At 34.9% G+C, this 20190-nt stretch overlaps 2 protein-coding genes across 2 annotated transcripts; both read left to right on the top strand.

Moving 5' to 3' along the window:
* The first annotated feature begins 2080 nt into the window (after positions 1-2080).
* LOC116014313 lies at positions 2081-4047 on the top strand. Its single transcript, XM_031254343.1, has 2 exons — positions 2081-2238; positions 2662-4047. Exon 2 carries the CDS (start codon positions 2697-2699, stop codon positions 3663-3665), a length of 969 nt encoding a protein of 322 aa, XP_031110203.1. The 5' UTR covers positions 2081-2238; positions 2662-2696; the 3' UTR covers positions 3666-4047.
* Positions 4048-9511: 5464 nt separating this feature from the next.
* Positions 9512-19312, top strand: LOC116012601 (epidermal growth factor receptor substrate 15-like 1). The gene is made up of 13 exons (XM_031252177.1): positions 9512-9840; positions 10409-11537; positions 12320-12538; positions 12633-12859; positions 14769-14843; positions 15297-15368; positions 15448-15546; positions 15705-15773; positions 15849-15963; positions 16809-16877; positions 17016-17334; positions 17504-17627; positions 17807-19312. The coding sequence occupies exons 1-13, from the start codon at positions 9706-9708 to the stop codon at positions 18860-18862; spliced, it is 3708 nt and encodes a 1235-aa protein (XP_031108037.1). The 5' UTR covers positions 9512-9705; the 3' UTR covers positions 18863-19312.
* The last annotated feature ends 878 nt before the right edge of the window (positions 19313-20190 follow it).

Consider the following 20190-nt stretch of genomic DNA (forward strand, 5'->3'; position numbering starts at 1 on the left):
ATATATATATATATATATATATATATATATATATATATATATATATATATATATATATATATATATATATATATATATATATATATAGATTCTATTTTTCTAAAATAATTGGTCGATCGACTTTAGCAAGAAGTCTAATTAAAATCTTAGTTTTGCCGAGATACTTACTCGTAGTGGAATCCCCTTGGCGCATATAATGCATCTAACTAAGGAGATTCATAGATCGTGTATGTCCGAGAGGAAGACCTAAGTACGGGCGTACGGCTTCAATAGCCTGCCGTAAATGAATTATAGTGTAATTAGAATACAGAGTCCTAATACTCTAATTAAGAATATTTTTTTAAAATGTATATTTTTTTAGAAGAAATTAATTAACAATTAATACTAAATATATTTAAAGAAAAATTATTTACAAATAAACGCACGTATATATTTTATTTATTTATTTGTGCGTCTCCTTCACATTAACATTAAAGATCATGCAATCAATAGATCTTGTGGATTTAAAAAAGGTATAAAATTGCTGTTATACTATTAAAAAATACCTACGTCTTAGATCATGTAGAGGAGAGGAGGATGGTTGATGGTTGATGGGTAGGGGCTGCACTGCTGCAGCAATTAGGGGGTAAAAGAGTCATTTTGTCCACTTGCTTGGGTCATCAATTAAATAACTTACTTTCTTACTCATTGAATTCGTATCCCATTTATTAAGCACCTATTAAAAAGATAACTAACGCTATCCTTATCCCTGCAAATCCCTCACATTTTTTAAAATGGGCCCCACTTCCACATTATCAAATTTGTAAATTATACATTTTTTATTCTACATCCCTGCAAATCTCTCCCACTCTAAAAAATGAGTCTCACTTTCCTATTATATTATAAACATAATACTAAAATAATATTAACAGAAATAATCAAAATAAAAAAGGAAACAAAAGGTGGGTTGGCAGCACAAAAGGTGCATCATGACAAATTAGCAAATTCTCTCTCCTATTGTTAATTTAGCCAATTCTCTCTCCCTTGTCAATACACATCAGCTTAAAATAAAATAAAAATATATTTCTCTCTCTTGCCATGTCACATTGCTAATGCTAAATTTGCAGGGATAATGACAGCCTAAGTAAATACTTCAATTTCTCTCCATTAAAAAAGAAAATAAAAGATTTTCAAATCTATATCACTTGAATATAAACTCCTTGGATTTGCATTTTAATAACATATCAATCAAGTCAAAGATAAATAATAAATATAAAATTAACCTTATAAATGAAGTCATATCAGTCAAGATAAATTTTAGAAACTAATCTTAGATAAAGACAAATATAATAAATCATATGCTAGACCGTTACACCGTGACTCCGTGATATGTGCAATACTTTTTATTTAAAATATAATACTTTTTATACACTAAAAGTATTAATCGTAAAATCAAAGCATCCTCAATGTTTTTATCTATCCATTTTAACCAGGAAAATCACTTATAAAAAATGACTCATTTTTAAGAAAATAGTTTCATTTTTAGTGTTTGGTTGCATTCTAGAAAACTGTCTTGGTGTGTTTGGTTATTTTTTGAAAAATGAGCAAAATTATATATATTTAACATTTTAATTATTTTATTTAGAATATAAAAATATTTATAATAATATTAAATATAATTTTATTTTAAAATTAAAAAAACACCATTGGTTTATGGCGAAACCAATAAACATTGGTTTTCGGGGGTGTTGTGGAAAGTGAATTCCGTCAAAATGACCATATTTTTTTCAGTTAATGAAAAATGTTTTCCGCTGACTGTATTTTTCAGGCACATCTAAATACGGAAAACTCGAAAAATGATTTCCAAAAAAAAGAAAACGCCAAAGAAAGAAGAAATTGAAGTAATTAGTTGGGAAACACAAAGAGTGTTTTGAGTAAGAAGGTTGTTGTAAAAGAAGAATAAAGAAGGGCAAAGAGTTATGGCAAAGATGTGGTTTTAGCTTAAAACGGAGGTAAAATGACACTAACATTACCAGATAACATATGCATTAGGCAAATATTTACATTTTGGTTTTCTAAATTCACAACCAATCGAAATTGTTCCTGGCATGATGTGATCATCTAATGTCTCTTTCTCTCTCTTTAACTGTTTCTTATTATTATTACTATTATTATTTTTACAAACCATCTCTCTTTCTTTCTCTGAAAACCCTAATTACAACTTGTGCTCTCATCTCCCCTCTAAGATGAAAAGATCAGGTATTTCACTTTCTTTGATCTTCATTCGCTTCAATTCTTGTTCAAGTTTCCGTCTATTTGCGTATCGGGGATTGGTACACGTACTGCTATCTTAAGCTCCAAGAGATTTGCATAATTCTCTTAAATCATGCCCTTAATTCCCTTGATTATGCTGAATTCGTGTTCATTTCTTTGTCTGCGTTAACGCAGGGGAAAAGGTTTTTTGTCTTGATATGGCTTTGGTTCTTGTTTCCTGTTGTCTGTGTTTATAGCTATGAGTTGAATTTTGAATCCGGTGTCTGATTTTGATTTTGATTTCGTTAACGATTGGGTTTTGCCAGTTTTTGGATGAATTTTGAATGGAAATGGGGAATTGGATTTTCAGTAGGGATTGCTTTTGATTTTTAGCTTGCTAATGGTATGATGTTGTTTGTGGTGTAATAGTTGCTGGAGATGTTGTTTATGGGTTGATGTAGAGAATGATGGAAGCTAATGTATGTGATGTTAATCACTTGGATGCTGATGTGCTTTTGCCACCCCGGAAACGCCTTTTAGCTGGGTTGAAGAAACAGAATTCTGATGTTAATTCTTATACCCCATCCCCATCAACTGCTAGTAGTTCCAGTACTGGTAGTGAATTCGATACCCGTCTCAATAATCTGTTGAGATCTCATTTGAGTAAGCCCGGTCTCTCGAATGAGGAGATTATCGAAACGTCGAGGTTAGCAGCTGTAGAAGCAGCTAAGGTGGCGAAGGCTGCAAGAGCCGCAGCTGAAGAGAAGGCTGCGAAAGCAGCGAAAGCAGTGTCTGCTGCTAAGAACGCTTTGGAATTGGTTGCTAACATTAACAAGGAGGCAGCTAGTAGAGATAGACAGTCGAAGAAGAATAAAACTAAGAAGCATGTTGCTGTGCAGACTTTGTACAATAAACATAAAGGGATTGAAAATTCCGGTACAGATGAGGAGCTAGCCAGGAAGTTGCATACCGCTATAAACAGTTCCCCTAGAATTTCTAAGAGCTCGGCAGTTGAAATGAGGAATCACAAACATAAGAGGCTCAAGACCTCGCCACCTTCTGAAAAAGGTACGGTTTCTAATGGTGTGACGTCCTTGGAAGGACACCAGCTTTCCAAGAGCAATGGCCATGGTGTTGGAGGACTTCCGGATTCTAAAAAGGGTTCAGTCCCAGAGACAGGCATGCTTAGATTAGATCTGAACATATCAAAATTCAATAATTCTGACCATCCAGTGATGGAAAATGCAAAAATGTTACAATTCAGTACAGATGAGTCTTCAAAGATGGAAAACTGGGAAGGAGAAGCAACTAACACAGCGGAGACAACCGGAGAGCATATGGGCAGAAAGAAGGGAAGATTCAAACAGAAAAAGTTACCCCTTAGCATTTGTAATTTCAGGGATCAAAAACCCCAAAGAGGAGCTGAAATATAAAAGCTCGTCTCCAAACGAAGAGAGCATTACCCAAGCTACTACCAGCGATAAGCTCCTGTTTCTAGTTGAGAGGACACCAATGTGGAAGTGCCAAGCATTCAAGGTACCTGCTCGTGTCAAACAAAATAAAGTCATGCAGTCATCATAGTGTTCATATTTTATTTCAAGAGGTCCGGCTACCATGCTCATACTTGTTGTCAGAGGTACTTAGGTTTTAAGCTTTTGTCTTGATTTTATTTTATTTTATTTTAATTTTCCATATAAATTCCTATTTTCAATCTCTTAGTTTTTAGTCTGTCAATGGCATTGTAATGGATTGAACTTACCTAAATGTATATTTTGCTGTTTGCGTGTTTTTGTAATGCTGTCCTTATTTTCTCCATGAACATTTCCTGCAGAGTTTAAATTTTTGCAATAGATTGTTTATCACTCTCCTTGCTCTGAAATTCTAATTGAAGTAACTTCTGCTGTCAATACTCTTCTAAATGAGCCAGAAAACAAAATAAATGAAGATCTTCATTCATTCCCAAACAAGAACTTAGAACTTAAATGGCTGTATATATCTTACACTATTGAGTTAATTCTTTCCATTACTGTAGTTTATTGCTTTCTTGAAACTTCTAGCTGACCAAATCTAGTAACAGGTGCAGAGTGTTTTAATTCTTGTGTTGCATTATCAAGTTTAACCCAATGAAAATGACAATGACACTTTCTTTGGGTGGCAAAAGACACATATTACACACTACCATTAAGATAATATAAAAAAGTACACTCCATACCTAGAAGTTTCTTTAATATCTTTTATTATCATGTATGTTTGTAAAAGGAACATTTCTGCATGTCAATTTTTACTTAACTCATCAAAATACTTCTACTTCTACCATTTAAAAAAAAAAACATATATTGTGGTTAAATGCATTTGTGAGAATTTTCATTTTTTCTTATTCAATAACAAATGTGTTTTAGAGGCATATGCAACATTATCATTTTTTTCTCGGGTCGTAAATTGTGGGCAAAGACACAAAATCGAGTCTTGATAACTGCAGTGTAATAGTTACACCCAATGTGGTGGACTCCTTTTTAAGTAACAGACACTAGTTATCTCACCTAATGGGTCGGCTAAGTCACTATCTTCTTGGGTTGGAGTGATCCTGAGGAAATTTTGCCTTGGGTTATCATTTTTTCTATGGGAAAGGCAAATGAATTTCAAAATTTATTTTTGTTTGGGGATATAATTGGTTTGGTTGCGGTAGAGTGATGAATTTGGTAAGCCAACCACCAATTAAACTTGGGTATTTACGTAGTGTGCTTTGATGAAGAAAATGAGGAATCATTTTCAGTGCAAAAGGTAAATGTTGAAAAGATTATTGCACGTAACTTCCCAATATAGTGAATGCACAGTTGCATAGATACATAAAGATTTACAAAATTAAAATCTTACACGTGGTTGGTAGAGGTCAAACTAAGATTAAATGCTTAATACTGAAAACTAGTTGGGTATGTGTAATAACTATATTCTTTTTTTTTAATCATCAAATAATACTGCTATCTTTAAATCTAAAAATAACAATATCGGTTCACATTATTAAGTTTTTTTTATGAGTATTATCTTTTAAATATGTAAATAATTTTTGTTATGCATAGATCACGATATATACCCATTATACCCAATATCATTATCTAAAGTAATACTCCATCTTTCTCATTTTATCTGCTCTATTTATTATTCATGGGTCAAATCAACACTTCATTCTTTGTTTATTTTCTTTAATATTTTTTTACTTATTTTAATTTTTTTGTGTGTTTAATAGTATTTTTAGTGTAATTTCTAAATATATAACTAATATTAAATTTAATATTATGAAAAATTAGATTAAATTTTTTTTAATTAAGTTTCGTTAATTGAATTAAATGCTCTCTACGAAACAGTCATCGGAGGATCAAGATCTTCACGGGGCGCGAGTTTCCAAAGACGCGTCCCTTTGCACGGGGCTGGTCTCCAGACCAGTTAGGACCTAGTTGGGTGTTCCCCTCTTTCTTGAAACAAAAAAAAAAAAAAAAAAAAAAACACATAAAATGTGACGGAAAGAGTATATTGAGTTTGGGTTACAAGTGACAGACAGGATAAATGTTTTTGAAGAAGGTAAAGAAAACCGGTAGAATTGATGTTGTTTAACTTGTTTTGAAAGGTAATATGGTGGGGCCTATTCAACCACCCAACTTTACTGTGCCTGATTCTAACAATTCTAATTCTAATATAATTGTTCTCTCAAATCTCACCTTCAATTATTGGGAAAAGGGTCAAATAAACCCCTAAATAATTATTGAAAAGTTAATTAGGTTCTTAAACATTTAAAAAGTGCAATTAAGCCCTTTAACATGTAAAATTAAACAAAAAAATCCAAAAATTGATAAATAACCTGCAATAATAGATCATTTAGGGTTCAAGGGAAAATCCGACGACTAGGACCGATCGCCGGACAACGGCGGAAGGCAACCAAAGCCGACCAGAGGTCGCCTTCCACCAGAGGATAAATAAATTGCGAGACAACAAAATGAAATATTTGACAAAAATAATTAAATAAATTTTACACATCCTCAATTACTTGCAAAAAAATACTACGCAACTTTTTTACCTTTTAAATGACATCTTTAATTGGCTTAAACTTTTTTAAGTTAAAGTATAACTAGATATTATAACAAATTTTCACCTTTAAAATTATCAAAAAGTAAACCTTTCATTACTATCTTATTGTTACATGAGGAAATACCAATTTTGGTCCACGAGTATATAGCAAAATGATAGTTTTGGTCTATATGTTTAATTCCTATCATTTTGTACTATTGTTTTAGTATCAAGTTTCATTCACGACTATTGTTTTAATGCTAAAATTCATTACATCGGTCACCCCTTCGTTTAAGATATGTCGCATGGGCAGCTCAATTGGTCACAACTCACAAGGGTGAAGTTTAGGAGCAAAGACCATGGATCGAGTCTCACTAGCAGCAGTATGGGGGCAACCTCTCAAAGTGAGTATGGCTTTTTTTTGCACAATAAGCAGCATCCTCCCAGATGCTTTATCGGGCCGTGAGATTCAACCTTTTGGGAGCAAAGATATGCCGAAATATGAAATTATTAAGGGTATTTTCGTCATTTTGAACTTAAGATCTACATTTGAGTATGAATAAAGAGATTTAAGCCCTAAGACCGACCCCGATTCGCAATTATCCTTCTCATCCTACCTTAATTTGCGGAGGAGAACTGCGAATTAAGATCGACCTTAAGACTTAAATTTCTGTATTCATGTTGAAATTGGGATCTTATTTGAAAATGGCGAAAATACCCTTCATAAATTCATATTTCAGCATGTTTTAAACGTAGGGGTGACCGACGTGATGAATTTTGACACAAAAACAATAAACGTGGATGAAAATTGGTAGTAAAACAATGAAAATTAGTAGAAATTAAACATATTGATCAAAATTGTAATTTTACTAATACTTATGCACCAAAAATGATATTTTCTCCATAAACTTTATAAATAATGTGGGATTTGTAATAATTTTTATTCCATTTTTAACTTTTTATTCATGAATGGTAAAATTCTTCTGGACACTGTCTAAAAAATATTCCCTAACGTACCATTAAAAATCACCCCGTTAAAACTCTGACGTCACCTCTTCTTATTTTCGTTTCCCTATGCTATTCCCTGAGCGCCACTGATCTACCCGACCCACCACACCGTCGGTCAATTAACCGGTCGGATTCTCTAAACCCCATCGGAAACTCTGAGCCCTAAATGATTCCATAGCGATAGCGCAGATCTATCTTCTTAGTCGCTTCCCCAATTCCGACTAGGGACTCGCCGGAGCCGAAATGGCTGCGCCCAACATGGATCAATTCGAGGCGTATTTTCAGAAAGCCGATTTGGATCGGGATGGTCGAATCAGTGGTCATGAGGCCGTTTCCTTCTTCCAATCCTTCAGTTTACCCAAACAAGTCCTTGCTCAGGTTCCTCCTATGCCATCTCTCCCTAACACGGGATAATAATGAGATATATATAATCCAATTTTGCGGTTAGGCATCTATGTTACTGGATTTGGATAAGCTAGTATGTTCATTTGAGCTTATATACTGTTTAACAATCTACTTCCAGCTGTTTTTTCTGTGTCTACTTATCAAATTTTATTTGTGTTGCTACTTNAAAAAAAAAAAAAAAAAAAAAAAAAACACATAAAATGTGACGGAAAGAGTATATTGAGTTTGGGTTACAAGTGACAGACAGGATAAATGTTTTTGAAGAAGGTAAAGAAAACCGGTAGAATTGATGTTGTTTAACTTGTTTTGAAAGGTAATATGGTGGGGCCTATTCAACCACCCAACTTTACTGTGCCTGATTCTAACAATTCTAATTCTAATATAATTGTTCTCTCAAATCTCACCTTCAATTATTGGGAAAAGGGTCAAATAAACCCCTAAATAATTATTGAAAAGTTAATTAGGTTCTTAAACATTTAAAAAGTGCAATTAAGCCCTTTAACATGTAAAATTAAACAAAAAAATCCAAAAATTGATAAATAACCTGCAATAATAGATCATTTAGGGTTCAAGGGAAAATCCGACGACTAGGACCGATCGCCGGACAACGGCGGAAGGCAACCAAAGCCGACCAGAGGTCGCCTTCCACCAGAGGATAAATAAATTGCGAGACAACAAAATGAAATATTTGACAAAAATAATTAAATAAATTTTACACATCCTCAATTACTTGCAAAAAAATACTACGCAACTTTTTTACCTTTTAAATGACATCTTTAATTGGCTTAAACTTTTTTAAGTTAAAGTATAACTAGATATTATAACAAATTTTCACCTTTAAAATTATCAAAAAGTAAACCTTTCATTACTATCTTATTGTTACATGAGGAAATACCAATTTTGGTCCACGAGTATATAGCAAAATGATAGTTTTGGTCTATATGTTTAATTCCTATCATTTTGTACTATTGTTTTAGTATCAAGTTTCATTCACGACTATTGTTTTAATGCTAAAATTCATTACATCGGTCACCCCTTCGTTTAAGATATGTCGCATGGGCAGCTCAATTGGTCACAACTCACAAGGGTGAAGTTTAGGAGCAAAGACCATGGATCGAGTCTCACTAGCAGCAGTATGGGGGCAACCTCTCAAAGTGAGTATGGCTTTTTTTTGCACAATAAGCAGCATCCTCCCAGATGCTTTATCGGGCCGTGAGATTCAACCTTTTGGGAGCAAAGATATGCCGAAATATGAAATTATTAAGGGTATTTTCGTCATTTTGAACTTAAGATCTACATTTGAGTATGAATAAAGAGATTTAAGCCCTAAGACCGACCCCGATTCGCAATTATCCTTCTCATCCTACCTTAATTTGCGGAGGAGAACTGCGAATTAAGATCGACCTTAAGACTTAAATTTCTGTATTCATGTTGAAATTGGGATCTTATTTGAAAATGGCGAAAATACCCTTCATAAATTCATATTTCAGCATGTTTTAAACGTAGGGGTGACCGACGTGATGAATTTTGACACAAAAACAATAAACGTGGATGAAAATTGGTAGTAAAACAATGAAAATTAGTAGAAATTAAACATATTGATCAAAATTGTAATTTTACTAATACTTATGCACCAAAAATGATATTTTCTCCATAAACTTTATAAATAATGTGGGATTTGTAATAATTTTTATTCCATTTTTAACTTTTTATTCATGAATGGTAAAATTCTTCTGGACACTGTCTAAAAAATATTCCCTAACGTACCATTAAAAATCACCCCGTTAAAACTCTGACGTCACCTCTTCTTATTTTCGTTTCCCTATGCTATTCCCTGAGCGCCACTGATCTACCCGACCCACCACACCGTCGGTCAATTAACCGGTCGGATTCTCTAAACCCCATCGGAAACTCTGAGCCCTAAATGATTCCATAGCGATAGCGCAGATCTATCTTCTTAGTCGCTTCCCCAATTCCGACTAGGGACTCGCCGGAGCCGAAATGGCTGCGCCCAACATGGATCAATTCGAGGCGTATTTTCAGAAAGCCGATTTGGATCGGGATGGTCGAATCAGTGGTCATGAGGCCGTTTCCTTCTTCCAATCCTTCAGTTTACCCAAACAAGTCCTTGCTCAGGTTCCTCCTATGCCATCTCTCCCTAACACGGGATAATAATGAGATATATATAATCCAATTTTGCGGTTAGGCATCTATGTTACTGGATTTGGATAAGCTAGTATGTTCATTTGAGCTTATATACTGTTTAACAATCTACTTCCAGCTGTTTTTTCTGTGTCTACTTATCAAATTTTATTTGTGTTGCTACTTGCTAGAGTTGTTAACATTATCGGAGAGATAGATAATAGGGAAATGGGATTATTTGTGTCGTTGACATCTGAATCATAAACATAGTAGCTTGGAATTATTATGAGTTAGGATTTGAGTTGTTCGAGGATCTTAAATCAATGCACTAGTTAATTAGATCATTTTGAGTTTGTGGTTTAGGATTTTTGCAGTGGGAAAGTTATGAAAGTATTTCAGATGAGCCACTTAAATTTGTGCTAAAGGGACCAGTTTAGGTCCAAGTACACATAACCTAAGTTCAAGAATTGTTCATTATATATGCATATCCGATCAATCTTCAAGCTTATACTATTCCTAGCGTTTTAGCTAAAAAGTCAATCCCGATATCATTTATGTACAGATTTGGACGTATGCCGATCAAAATCAAACAGGATTCCTTAGTCGCCAACAATTTTATAATGCTCTGAAACTTGTAACTGTGGCACAAAGTAAACGGGAGTTGACTCCTGATATAGTTAAGGCTGCATTATACAGTCCAGCTTCAGCTAAAATTCCTGCTCCCAAGATAAATGCTGTGGTTGCATCTGGTCCTCACCCAAACAGTAAGCCTGGTGCCCCAGTAGCCCCTGCTACTGGTGCTGCTCCATTGGCGACTCCGAATGGTGGCATAGCTGGTTCACAAGGATTTCCATCTAAACAAAATCAACTCATAAGCACCCCTCGACTACCAACTCCTAACGCCACACTCCAGCCTCAATCAGGTGTTTCAAGTCCAGGAATGCCTGCAGGATCTTCTATGCCTGCTTTTCATTCCCCTAATTCCTCTAATTGGCTTGGTGGTGGGACTGTTGGTCCTCAACCTGGGGTTGTTCCCCAATTTCCTAATAAGGGTGTCAACCTTAACAGTCAGGATGGATTTGGCATTGCTGCATCTGGGTTGGCATCTTCACAATCAAAACCACAAGAAGCTACTTCATTGGTGCAGCGTAGTTCGCCTCACTCAAATCATTCAGCTTCACTGGGTCACCAACCTCCAGCTAAGGACTCTAGAGCAACTCAAGTGACAGGAAATGGATTTGCTTCCAATTCTCATTTTGGAGATGTTTTTTCAGCAACATCCGTCCTACCAAAGCAGGACTCCAAGCCACTCACATCTTCTGCTGGTAGCTTACCTGCCTCGTCAGCTCTAGTCCCAGTATCTACTGGATTTCAACCAAACATTAAGCCTAGTTCAATTAATCCATTGGAAATCACAAATTCTCAGCAATCTGTGAGCCATCAATACCAGCAAACTCAGCCAACAATGAAACCAAACCAGAGGGTCCCTCTGCAGAGTTCCACCATAGTTCACGGTGGAGCTGGAAATTCTGTTTCTGTCCAGTCTCAGTCTCAGTCTCCATGGCCAAAGATGACACAAGCTGATTTTCAGAAGTATAACAAAGTATTTGTGGCAGTGGATACAAACAAAGATGGAAAAATCACCGGTGAACAGGCACGCAACCTGTTTTTGAGTTGGAGGCTGCCTCGAGGTGGATTATACTTATTTTCTCTATTTTTGTCCTTGAAATTTTGCAGTTCTTTCTATTCCATTTTATAACTTTGGGCAGTTTTAATCTACTTATTGCATGTGGCATGTCTTTATTAATGAAGTATATTGTAGCTGGTGCATTTCTGTGTATACTACTATTAGTTTTATTTTATTCAAATTCACTGAAGTTGAAGAACTTTGTTTTTTCTTCTAAGAAATGAAGCAATTTGTTGCTTCTTTTCTGCATTATTAGAAGGTGATGGTAGGGGAAAGATATTGGAAATTTCAATATAAAAGGGCCTGAAAAGTTATACCATGGCTGACAATTATTATGCATTTTCTATTTTATGCATATGGCTCCACCAGATAAAAGAGGATCTTTTGACTCATGATTTACATGCTATTGACATGCTGAGGGGACTATGTTGTACAAATTGAACTAATGTGAAAAATAGATGTCTTAAGTTACTTCTTTTTATGGCCACCAGGTTATTTGTTTAGACAAGTTGGCCTAGTCTAGCCATCCTTGCCTTTCTCTCTTTTTCCACCCAATGCTGCATTTATCTTTTTTCTTCAATATACAATCCTTGCTATCCTTGCTCTATCTCTGTGGGTTGGAGCTTCCACACCATTAACCAGTAGTAATATGTTGTGTAGGTATTCTACATTAAAGAGCATTTAATTTTCTGTAGATCCTTTAAGAGGTTCTTAATTTGTTGTTAAAGTCCTCTGATTGATCTGTGGGGAATTGCAGTCTAAGTAAGTGCATTTTGGGTTTGACAGAGATCTTAAGGCAGGTGTGGGACTTATCTGATCAAGACAATGACAGCATGCTGTCTCTGAGAGAGTTTTGTATTTCACTCTACCTTATGGAGCGATACAGGGAAGGCCATCCTCTTCCTTCTGTCCTTCCAAGTAGTATTATGTTGGATGAAACATTGGCACTTGCTTCTGGTAAACCTCCTGCAGCATATCCTGGAGCAGCTTGGAAACATACTCCTGGTATACACTCTTCCTCCCTCCTTGATGTCATAATTGTCATCTACCAATATTCTTCATCTCCAAAATACATCATAACCTTCTTTGTCCTTGTCAGGTTTGCAGCAAGCGCAAGGGGTAAAAGGACCACGGCAAGCTGCATCTGCTCCTCTAGGAAAGCCACCACGTCCAGCTTCCATTACTCATCTTGATGAAGCTAAGCCGCCTACTCAACAAAAGCCCAAAGTTCCTGTACTGGAGAAGCATCTTGTTGACCAACTTAGTACAGAGGAACAAAGCTCTTTAACCTCAAAGTTCAAGGAGGCAACTGATGCAGAGAAGAAGGTAATAATTTTAAATTTTAAGTTTCACTGGTTTAGTTCTTTTAAACTAGCAAATTAAGTTCCTGGGTCCATGGAAATCTTTGGATTTTGTGACGCTGTGAATGTGCACTAGAATTATATGCTTAGGAATGTTCTTTAGGGGGAAGTTCAGTCAATGCATGCAGATGACACTTCTAGGTCCTTGAGTTGTTTGTGTTTCTCATTTAGCTATCATGCTAAACCTATGCATATATGTTGAATAGTACAAATTTTTTCTAAGCAAGATATGAAATAGTTGATGTGATTAAATGAAATGTAGTGTATTCCCATTTTAGCATTACCAGTTTCTCGATACAGCACAAATTATGTAATCATCAACCTCACTTGTCAAAAGCAATTGCTTCATCGCTCAAGTGATGAAGCAATTGTGATTGAGGGGATTGTGCTCTGCTTCTGCAAAGCGCTAAAAAGTTTGAAAGCGGACCGAAGCTGAGTGACTCAAAAAGTGCAACCCTAAGCGTGCTTTTGAATATTAAGCAAGGTCAACAAAGTTAAGCTTGAGAATTGCCTCCAATTGAACTCTAAAGTCTGATTAAACATTTTGGCAGCCAACTGTTTTGCAATTTGGCTGAATTGCCTCATCCTTCACTGATCTCTCATGCCTATGAATTGCAAGTTACTTTTCTTCTTCTTTTGCCGAATCGCTCATTACTCCCTTTGTTTCGGGTGGGTGGGGGAAGAAGAAGACGACAGTAATGCTGTCTCAACTCTTCTCTTTTAAGTATACTTTCTCTCACATGCTCTTCTCTCTCTGAGCACTAAACAAGATCTTTTTATTCTTTTTTTTTTAATAATATTTTTCCTCTCTCTGAAAGTAAACCTTAATTAACTAATACTGTATATTTAATTTGTGTTTAATTAATTAATTTGGGCAAGTGGGGCTCTCCAGACTCCATGCAAGGGTTTTTTGTTTTTTGTTTTTTTTTTTTGTTTTTTTTTTAAATAATAAAAATAAATTAAACCTTAAATAATTCATGTATTCAATTGCTTTTTTTATTTTTATTTTTATTTTTATTTTTTTTTTAAAAAACAAATTAACCCTTAATTAATTAATGCACTCAATTTGATGTGTTTAGAAAATATGTATTGCGTATGAATGTATGATGCTCAATTTACTATGCATTCGTTAATCAATATGATGCTTGTGTTTAGATAAATATTAATGATTAATGATTGATGGATGAATAATGGAATATTATGATAATATGAATTTATTAATTTTTTATTATGTTAATTGTAGAATTTTCACACTTGTCAAAAGTAGCTGTCTGATTTAGGATGCAATATGCTTGTATTGTTATATAATGATGCCAATTATAATATTTTGTCTTAAAAATTGCATTATAAATCATAATTATATACTCTGTATCATTATAGATTTCTAGATTATAAAATTTAATTTTTCCACTTTGTGTCACTTTATATACAAAAGCAGTACTTCACTTTGCGCTTTAAAGTGATGCAGAGTTCCATTGCTCGGATGTGCTTTTCACATTAAAAACGTTGAACATCAACTGCTAAGAATAATTGTTCTCCTTTTGTCGATAATTGTTACCCTTTCTCCCCTTTCCCTTTTGACAATGTTTAGCAAGTCTGTAAAGTTATCAATGGGCTATGCTTTTGACCACTGGCTAAGCCATTGTTTTAGTATTCAGTGTGAACAGATTTTATCAGTTAGGATGATATCTCTTATTTATTAAACTTGGTGCTGTGCAATCTAGCATTTATGCCTTCTTAATGGTTAGGTAAGCTACGGCTAAGGATAATATAATTTCATATAAATGTTAACTTGATATTAGAAGGATTGAGGTCTGAGGATAACATTTGATTTTCTGTATAGTTATTTGCATTATATTTTATGTCAATTTCAGGTTGCAGAACTGGAGAAGGAAATATTAGATGCAAAAGAAAAAACTCATTTCTATCATACAAAGATGCAAGAACTTGTAAGTGCCTCTGATTTTCCTCCTTTCTTCCACTTCATTTTTTTTTTTTTTTCGCGGATAGTTCTCCCATTTTAATATGATCTAGTCAGGAGCTTCTCTAACTGGGAATACCTTCTCACCAAATATTTTTTTTGAGGGGTGGAGGGCAGGGAGTTGGTTTTGATGGCATGAAAATTATATACTGGTTCTTAAAACTACCAATTTAAAGGGATGTGTGTGGAGCATACAGTATTATTGTTCCTTTGTAAGTGCTAATTAGTTACTCCATATTTTCTTTCACCTGGTTTGACAGTGTGTATTTATTTAGGGTATACTCTTATATGCACTGTTAAGATTGATGTGTCTTCATGATAGCAGTGTTGCTATTTATGTTTGGGGTATTTGAGGAATTACTGCTCCAAGTTGGCACATATTACTGACAGTCTACTTTTTTCACATGATGTTTTCTGCTAGATTTTATATAAAAGCCGATGTGACAATAGACTAAATGAGATCACTGAAAGGGCTTCTTCTGACAAAAAAGAGGTAAACTTTTTAAAGACATAAGGATGCACACATTTGATTTCTATGGTTACTGAGCTCACAGAACAAAGTTGTATTACAGGTTGAGTCACTGGCAAAAAAGTATGAAGAGAAGTATAAGCAGTCTGGAGACGTAGCCTCTAAATTGACCATTGAGGAGGCCACATTTCGTGATATTCAGGTATATTTGCAACCGTCATTCTTAAACTTTTCTGGCAACTCAGTTTACTTTTATCAGTTTATGATATTGGATAAGCTTTTTGTTTACACTCCAAGTTTCAATTTAGTCAGGTTTGCCTGAGTAATATGGCATTGCTTTTGAACCTTTTGAAATTGTAGGAGAAAAAGATGGAGCTATATCGGGCAATTGTCAAAATGGATCAAGATGGCAAAGCTGATGGTATTCAGGTAGGGTTTACCAACTACTGAACTTTTGAAGATATTTAGAATCTCTTTAAGCTTAATTTTCTATGGCTTCCACAGGACCATGCCAATCACATTCAGTTAGATATTGAGAAGCTTGTGAAATCGTTGAATGAACGTTGCAAAACATATGGGCTACGTGCCAAACCTACTTCACTATTGGAGCTTCCATTTGGTATGTATATTATTTTGCTTATAATTGGGCTTGGATATGGTTACTTTCTAGAGGCACCTAAGCTGTTGCATATTTATTTTGTAAGCCACCAAGTAATATTTTCATCAAGTGTTGTTTAATACTAAAATTATTTATTGATAGAAACAAAATACAATAAACTGCATTTGACATTAGACTTTACTGTCTCTGAAACCCTAAATGAATCCTAGGTGTGAAGTGGTAGAGTGTATTAACATATGCCAAAAAGCAATTGATTACTATTTTCTTTCATGGCCCTTACTTTCTGCTTCAAACATGCTTGGTCATGTAACTTCTGATTTGCTTCATGAAATACTCCATCTTTGTCTCGTGTGACTTCATTTTGGCTGTGAAAGTGTCCAGAAGATCTCGTGGAGTTACATGTCAATTGTCAACATTCAGGGTGTCGATCTAATTCTCTAAGGGACAGAGGCCATAATTTTTAGTTGTTGCTTTACCGGTAATAGTGTGTTTTAGTTTTACCTATCAAATATAAAAAATAATAATAAAAGTCTCTTAGCTACTTCTTTTACCCATGATTTCTTTGATTATTTAAATTATCTTTGTTTGCATTCCATTTTCCGTGTACTAAGCCTTACGGGCTCACACATATGCTGTGTGCTCAACAATGAGTTACTTGGGGGGGTGGGGGGTGGGGGGTAATGTGGTATTTTCAAATTTTGTAGCAGATAGATGCTATTAACTTCGTATTGATATCCCTTTCCATTTGGCTGGTCTAGCTGTAAAAACAGTGTATCGTCTTTCTCCCTTTATTTTGTTTCATGTTCTCTACAACTTGTGATATTTTTACACACAAAATTCTAAAGGTTGGCAACCTGGCATCCAAGAAGGAGCAGCAGATTGGGATGAGGATTGGGATAAGTTTGAAGATGAAGGTATTTACTGGAAAAGTCACTTTTAATTTTAAGGGCATTTAATCCTTTCTAATGTGCTAACTTACCTTCCTTTTTTGTCATTGTTTTTTCTTGTTGCTGGTTCTTTCTGATTGTGCTCTTGAATTTTATGCCCTTCAGGATTCACATTGCTAAAAGAGCTCACCCTCGATGTAGCTAATGTCATAGCTCCTCCTAAACAGAAGTCTTCCTTGATTCGGGATAAAGTATCTTTGGATGACAGTGAGACTGAAAAATCACACTCTGAAGCTGGTGCAAGAACAGAGAAGTTATCAACAGTGGAGGATGAGGCTTCTGTTCTTACTGGTGAACAAAGAGCTGAAAGTCCACCTGAAAGTCCATCAAAGACTAAACATGTTGAGAGCCCCTCAAAAGAATACCATGAATCTCAAACTAGAAAGGAAGTCAGCTTTGATGGTTCACCCCATGCTCCACACAGGTAATACTGCTGTTTTTTCCTCTTTTTCTTCTAATGTATCTCTTGTTTCTCTTTCATCAACCAAAAAAGATGAACAGACTTCTATTTGCATTACTTAATCATGCTTTGAGGTGAAATCATACTCTATTGCATCCCTATCAGAAGTTTGACTTTGTATTTACTGGAGCAGTGAACATCGTGGTGCTGAATCTGTATTCTCTGGGGGAAAAGGTTTTGATGAATCAGACTGGGGTGCATTTGACACTCAGTATGATGCAGATGCTGCATGGAATTTCAACGATGTTGCTAGTAAGGTATATAAAACATGTCCCTAAACAGCTGATGTGAAAATGTCCTGTTCTCATAATAATGTTGATGTCCAGTTATGGCTGTAATGGATTTACATATCTTGTGTCATTGTTTGAATGTTCAGAACAATACATTTAACTGTTCTGCAGAACTAAACTACTCTTTGTTTCATCAATGTTCTCAGGATGGTGATCATGTGAAGGACAAGGAAACTTCTCTTTTTGATTCTGATGACTGGGGCCTAGCCCCTATAAAAACTGGATCCAAGCATGCAGATGACACATTTCCTAAGCAAAGCCCATTTTTTGATTCTGTTCCCAGTACTCCAAATTACAATATTGGACCCATAGGTGCAGCTGATCCCTTCCCGAAACATGGCCTATTCTTTGATTCGGTTCCTAGTACTCCAAGTTACAATATTGGACCAATGGGTACAAGTGATGGTTTACAAAAACAAAGCCCATTCTTTGATTCAGTTCCTAGTACTCCAAGTTACAATGTGGGATCAACACATGCTGGAGACGCATTCTCCAAGCAAAGCCCGTTCTTTGATTCTGTTCCTAGTACTCCAAGTCATAATGCTGGGTTCTCGTACACAGAAAATGCATCCTCAAAGAGCCCTTTCTTTGATTCTGTTCCAAGCACACCTTCTTATGGTTCCAGCCTACATGCAGATGACATGTTTCGTGGGAAGAGCTCGTATGCTTTTGCAGATTCTGTTCCAAGTACACCCATGTACAGTTCTAATTCTCCACGAAGATTCAGTGAAGGTTCAGAAGAGCACTCAAAAGATTTCTCTAGATTCGATTCCTTCAATATGCAAGATGGTGGCCTAATCGCATCTGGATCTGGTGCATCCTTTACAAGATTTGATTCTATGGGGAGCACCAGGGACTCTGACTATGGCCATGATTTGTTCTCATCCTCACGTGATTCTCTTGCAAGGTTTGACTCCTTCCGCAGCACAGCAGATTCTGAATATACCTTCGGAAACTATGCACCTCAAGAGTCATCATCATTCGCAAGGTTTGATTCCATGCGTAGCACTAAGGACTCTGATTATGGTCAGCATTTCTCGTCATTTGATGATGCTGATCCATTCGGATCAGGCGGACCATTCAAGACTTCACTGGAGAGTGAAACGCCAAGGAGAGATTCTGATCATTGGAGCGGGCCATTTAAGACTTCACTGGAGAGTGAGACACCAAGGAGAGATTCTGGTCATTGGAATGCCTTTTAATCGAGTAATTTATGATACAGGGTGGTAAGATTCTGAGTCATTAAAACCCTTAAGTGTGAGGAACCAGTGATGCTGGTTCAGTCTGCTCTTATATTGCCATTCTCTTTTCTGGGTTGTAGGTGTAGCAAATTGGCTTGTGATTCATATAGAGGCTTGAGACATTTATCGGTAACCAATGAACAGTGTCCATGAATTTTACAGTGGTCGTCGTGGTTTTGTTTCTTTTTATTTCTATTTTTATTTTTATTTTTTTACTCACATATTGTTTTTTTTTTCTTTTTTAAATTTGAACAGAGCTCGTGTAGTTGTGTTGGGTTCACATATTCATTTATTTCATAGATTCATAGGCGTGTAAAATGCTTGAACCTTGTTTTGTTTTGTTTATTATTATTTTTTATTTTTGTTTTTGTTTTTTTTTTTTGGTAACTATTGGAGTAAATTGTCGGTGCAGTCACAGATCTTTGGTCAAACATTTGATTCCTTTCTGGTTTTCAATATATATTTTTTCTATTGATTGAACTTAAGCTCAGTTTGCGGTTGAAGATATGAGGAATGAAATAATATTTTTCGACAGATATATTTAGTTGTATGTTTTGGCTTTTTTTTTTTTTTTTTTTTTTGAATACTATTGACACTGTTATAATGTAGTATCTGTTCATACATACCCACTAGGGATCGAATGTGACCTCTCACTTGGGAAGGCTACAGCTATGCCATTTGATCACAAGGTCTTTGGCCTATGTTTTGACTTTTTATTATCATATATAAATGTTATTTTTAAGAATGAGTTACTTTCGTACATTTAGGGGATATGAAATATTTTTTCCAAGACCTTTTAGGAGATTTTGAGCAGAAAATAATTGAGGATGAATGTAATTTAAATTGTGGAAAAGAAATTACATAGTATCATGAAAGTTGATTTTATTGTTTGGTTGGTAAAAATTAGTAGAAATATTGATTTCATTGTTTGGTTAGGTTTGACATTATAAAGAATAATGTGTAAAAACAATGTCTCTTGATAATAATAATGATAATAAAAGTTGTGTGATTTATAAATTAAAATATTATAATTATATACTTTATTATAATAATATAATAAGAATTATTATTCATATTTGATTTAAGAAAAATTTAAGAAAGTTCTATGAGAAAAAATTGTCATATCGAGTGTTAACACAATAAAATTTAATTTTAGAAAAATTGAAAACAAATTTCTATTGAATCAGACGAACTCTTAGCTGTTCTTAAGTGTTAAATTGTATTCACGTTTTTTCTTTATAGGAAATGACAATTTTAGTTCTTCAATTATATATGTAGGGTAGTATAGT

This window comes from Ipomoea triloba, chromosome 3 (genome assembly GCF_003576645.1).
Source record: "Ipomoea triloba cultivar NCNSP0323 chromosome 3, ASM357664v1".
Classification (NCBI taxonomy): Eukaryota; Viridiplantae; Streptophyta; class Magnoliopsida; order Solanales; family Convolvulaceae; genus Ipomoea; species Ipomoea triloba.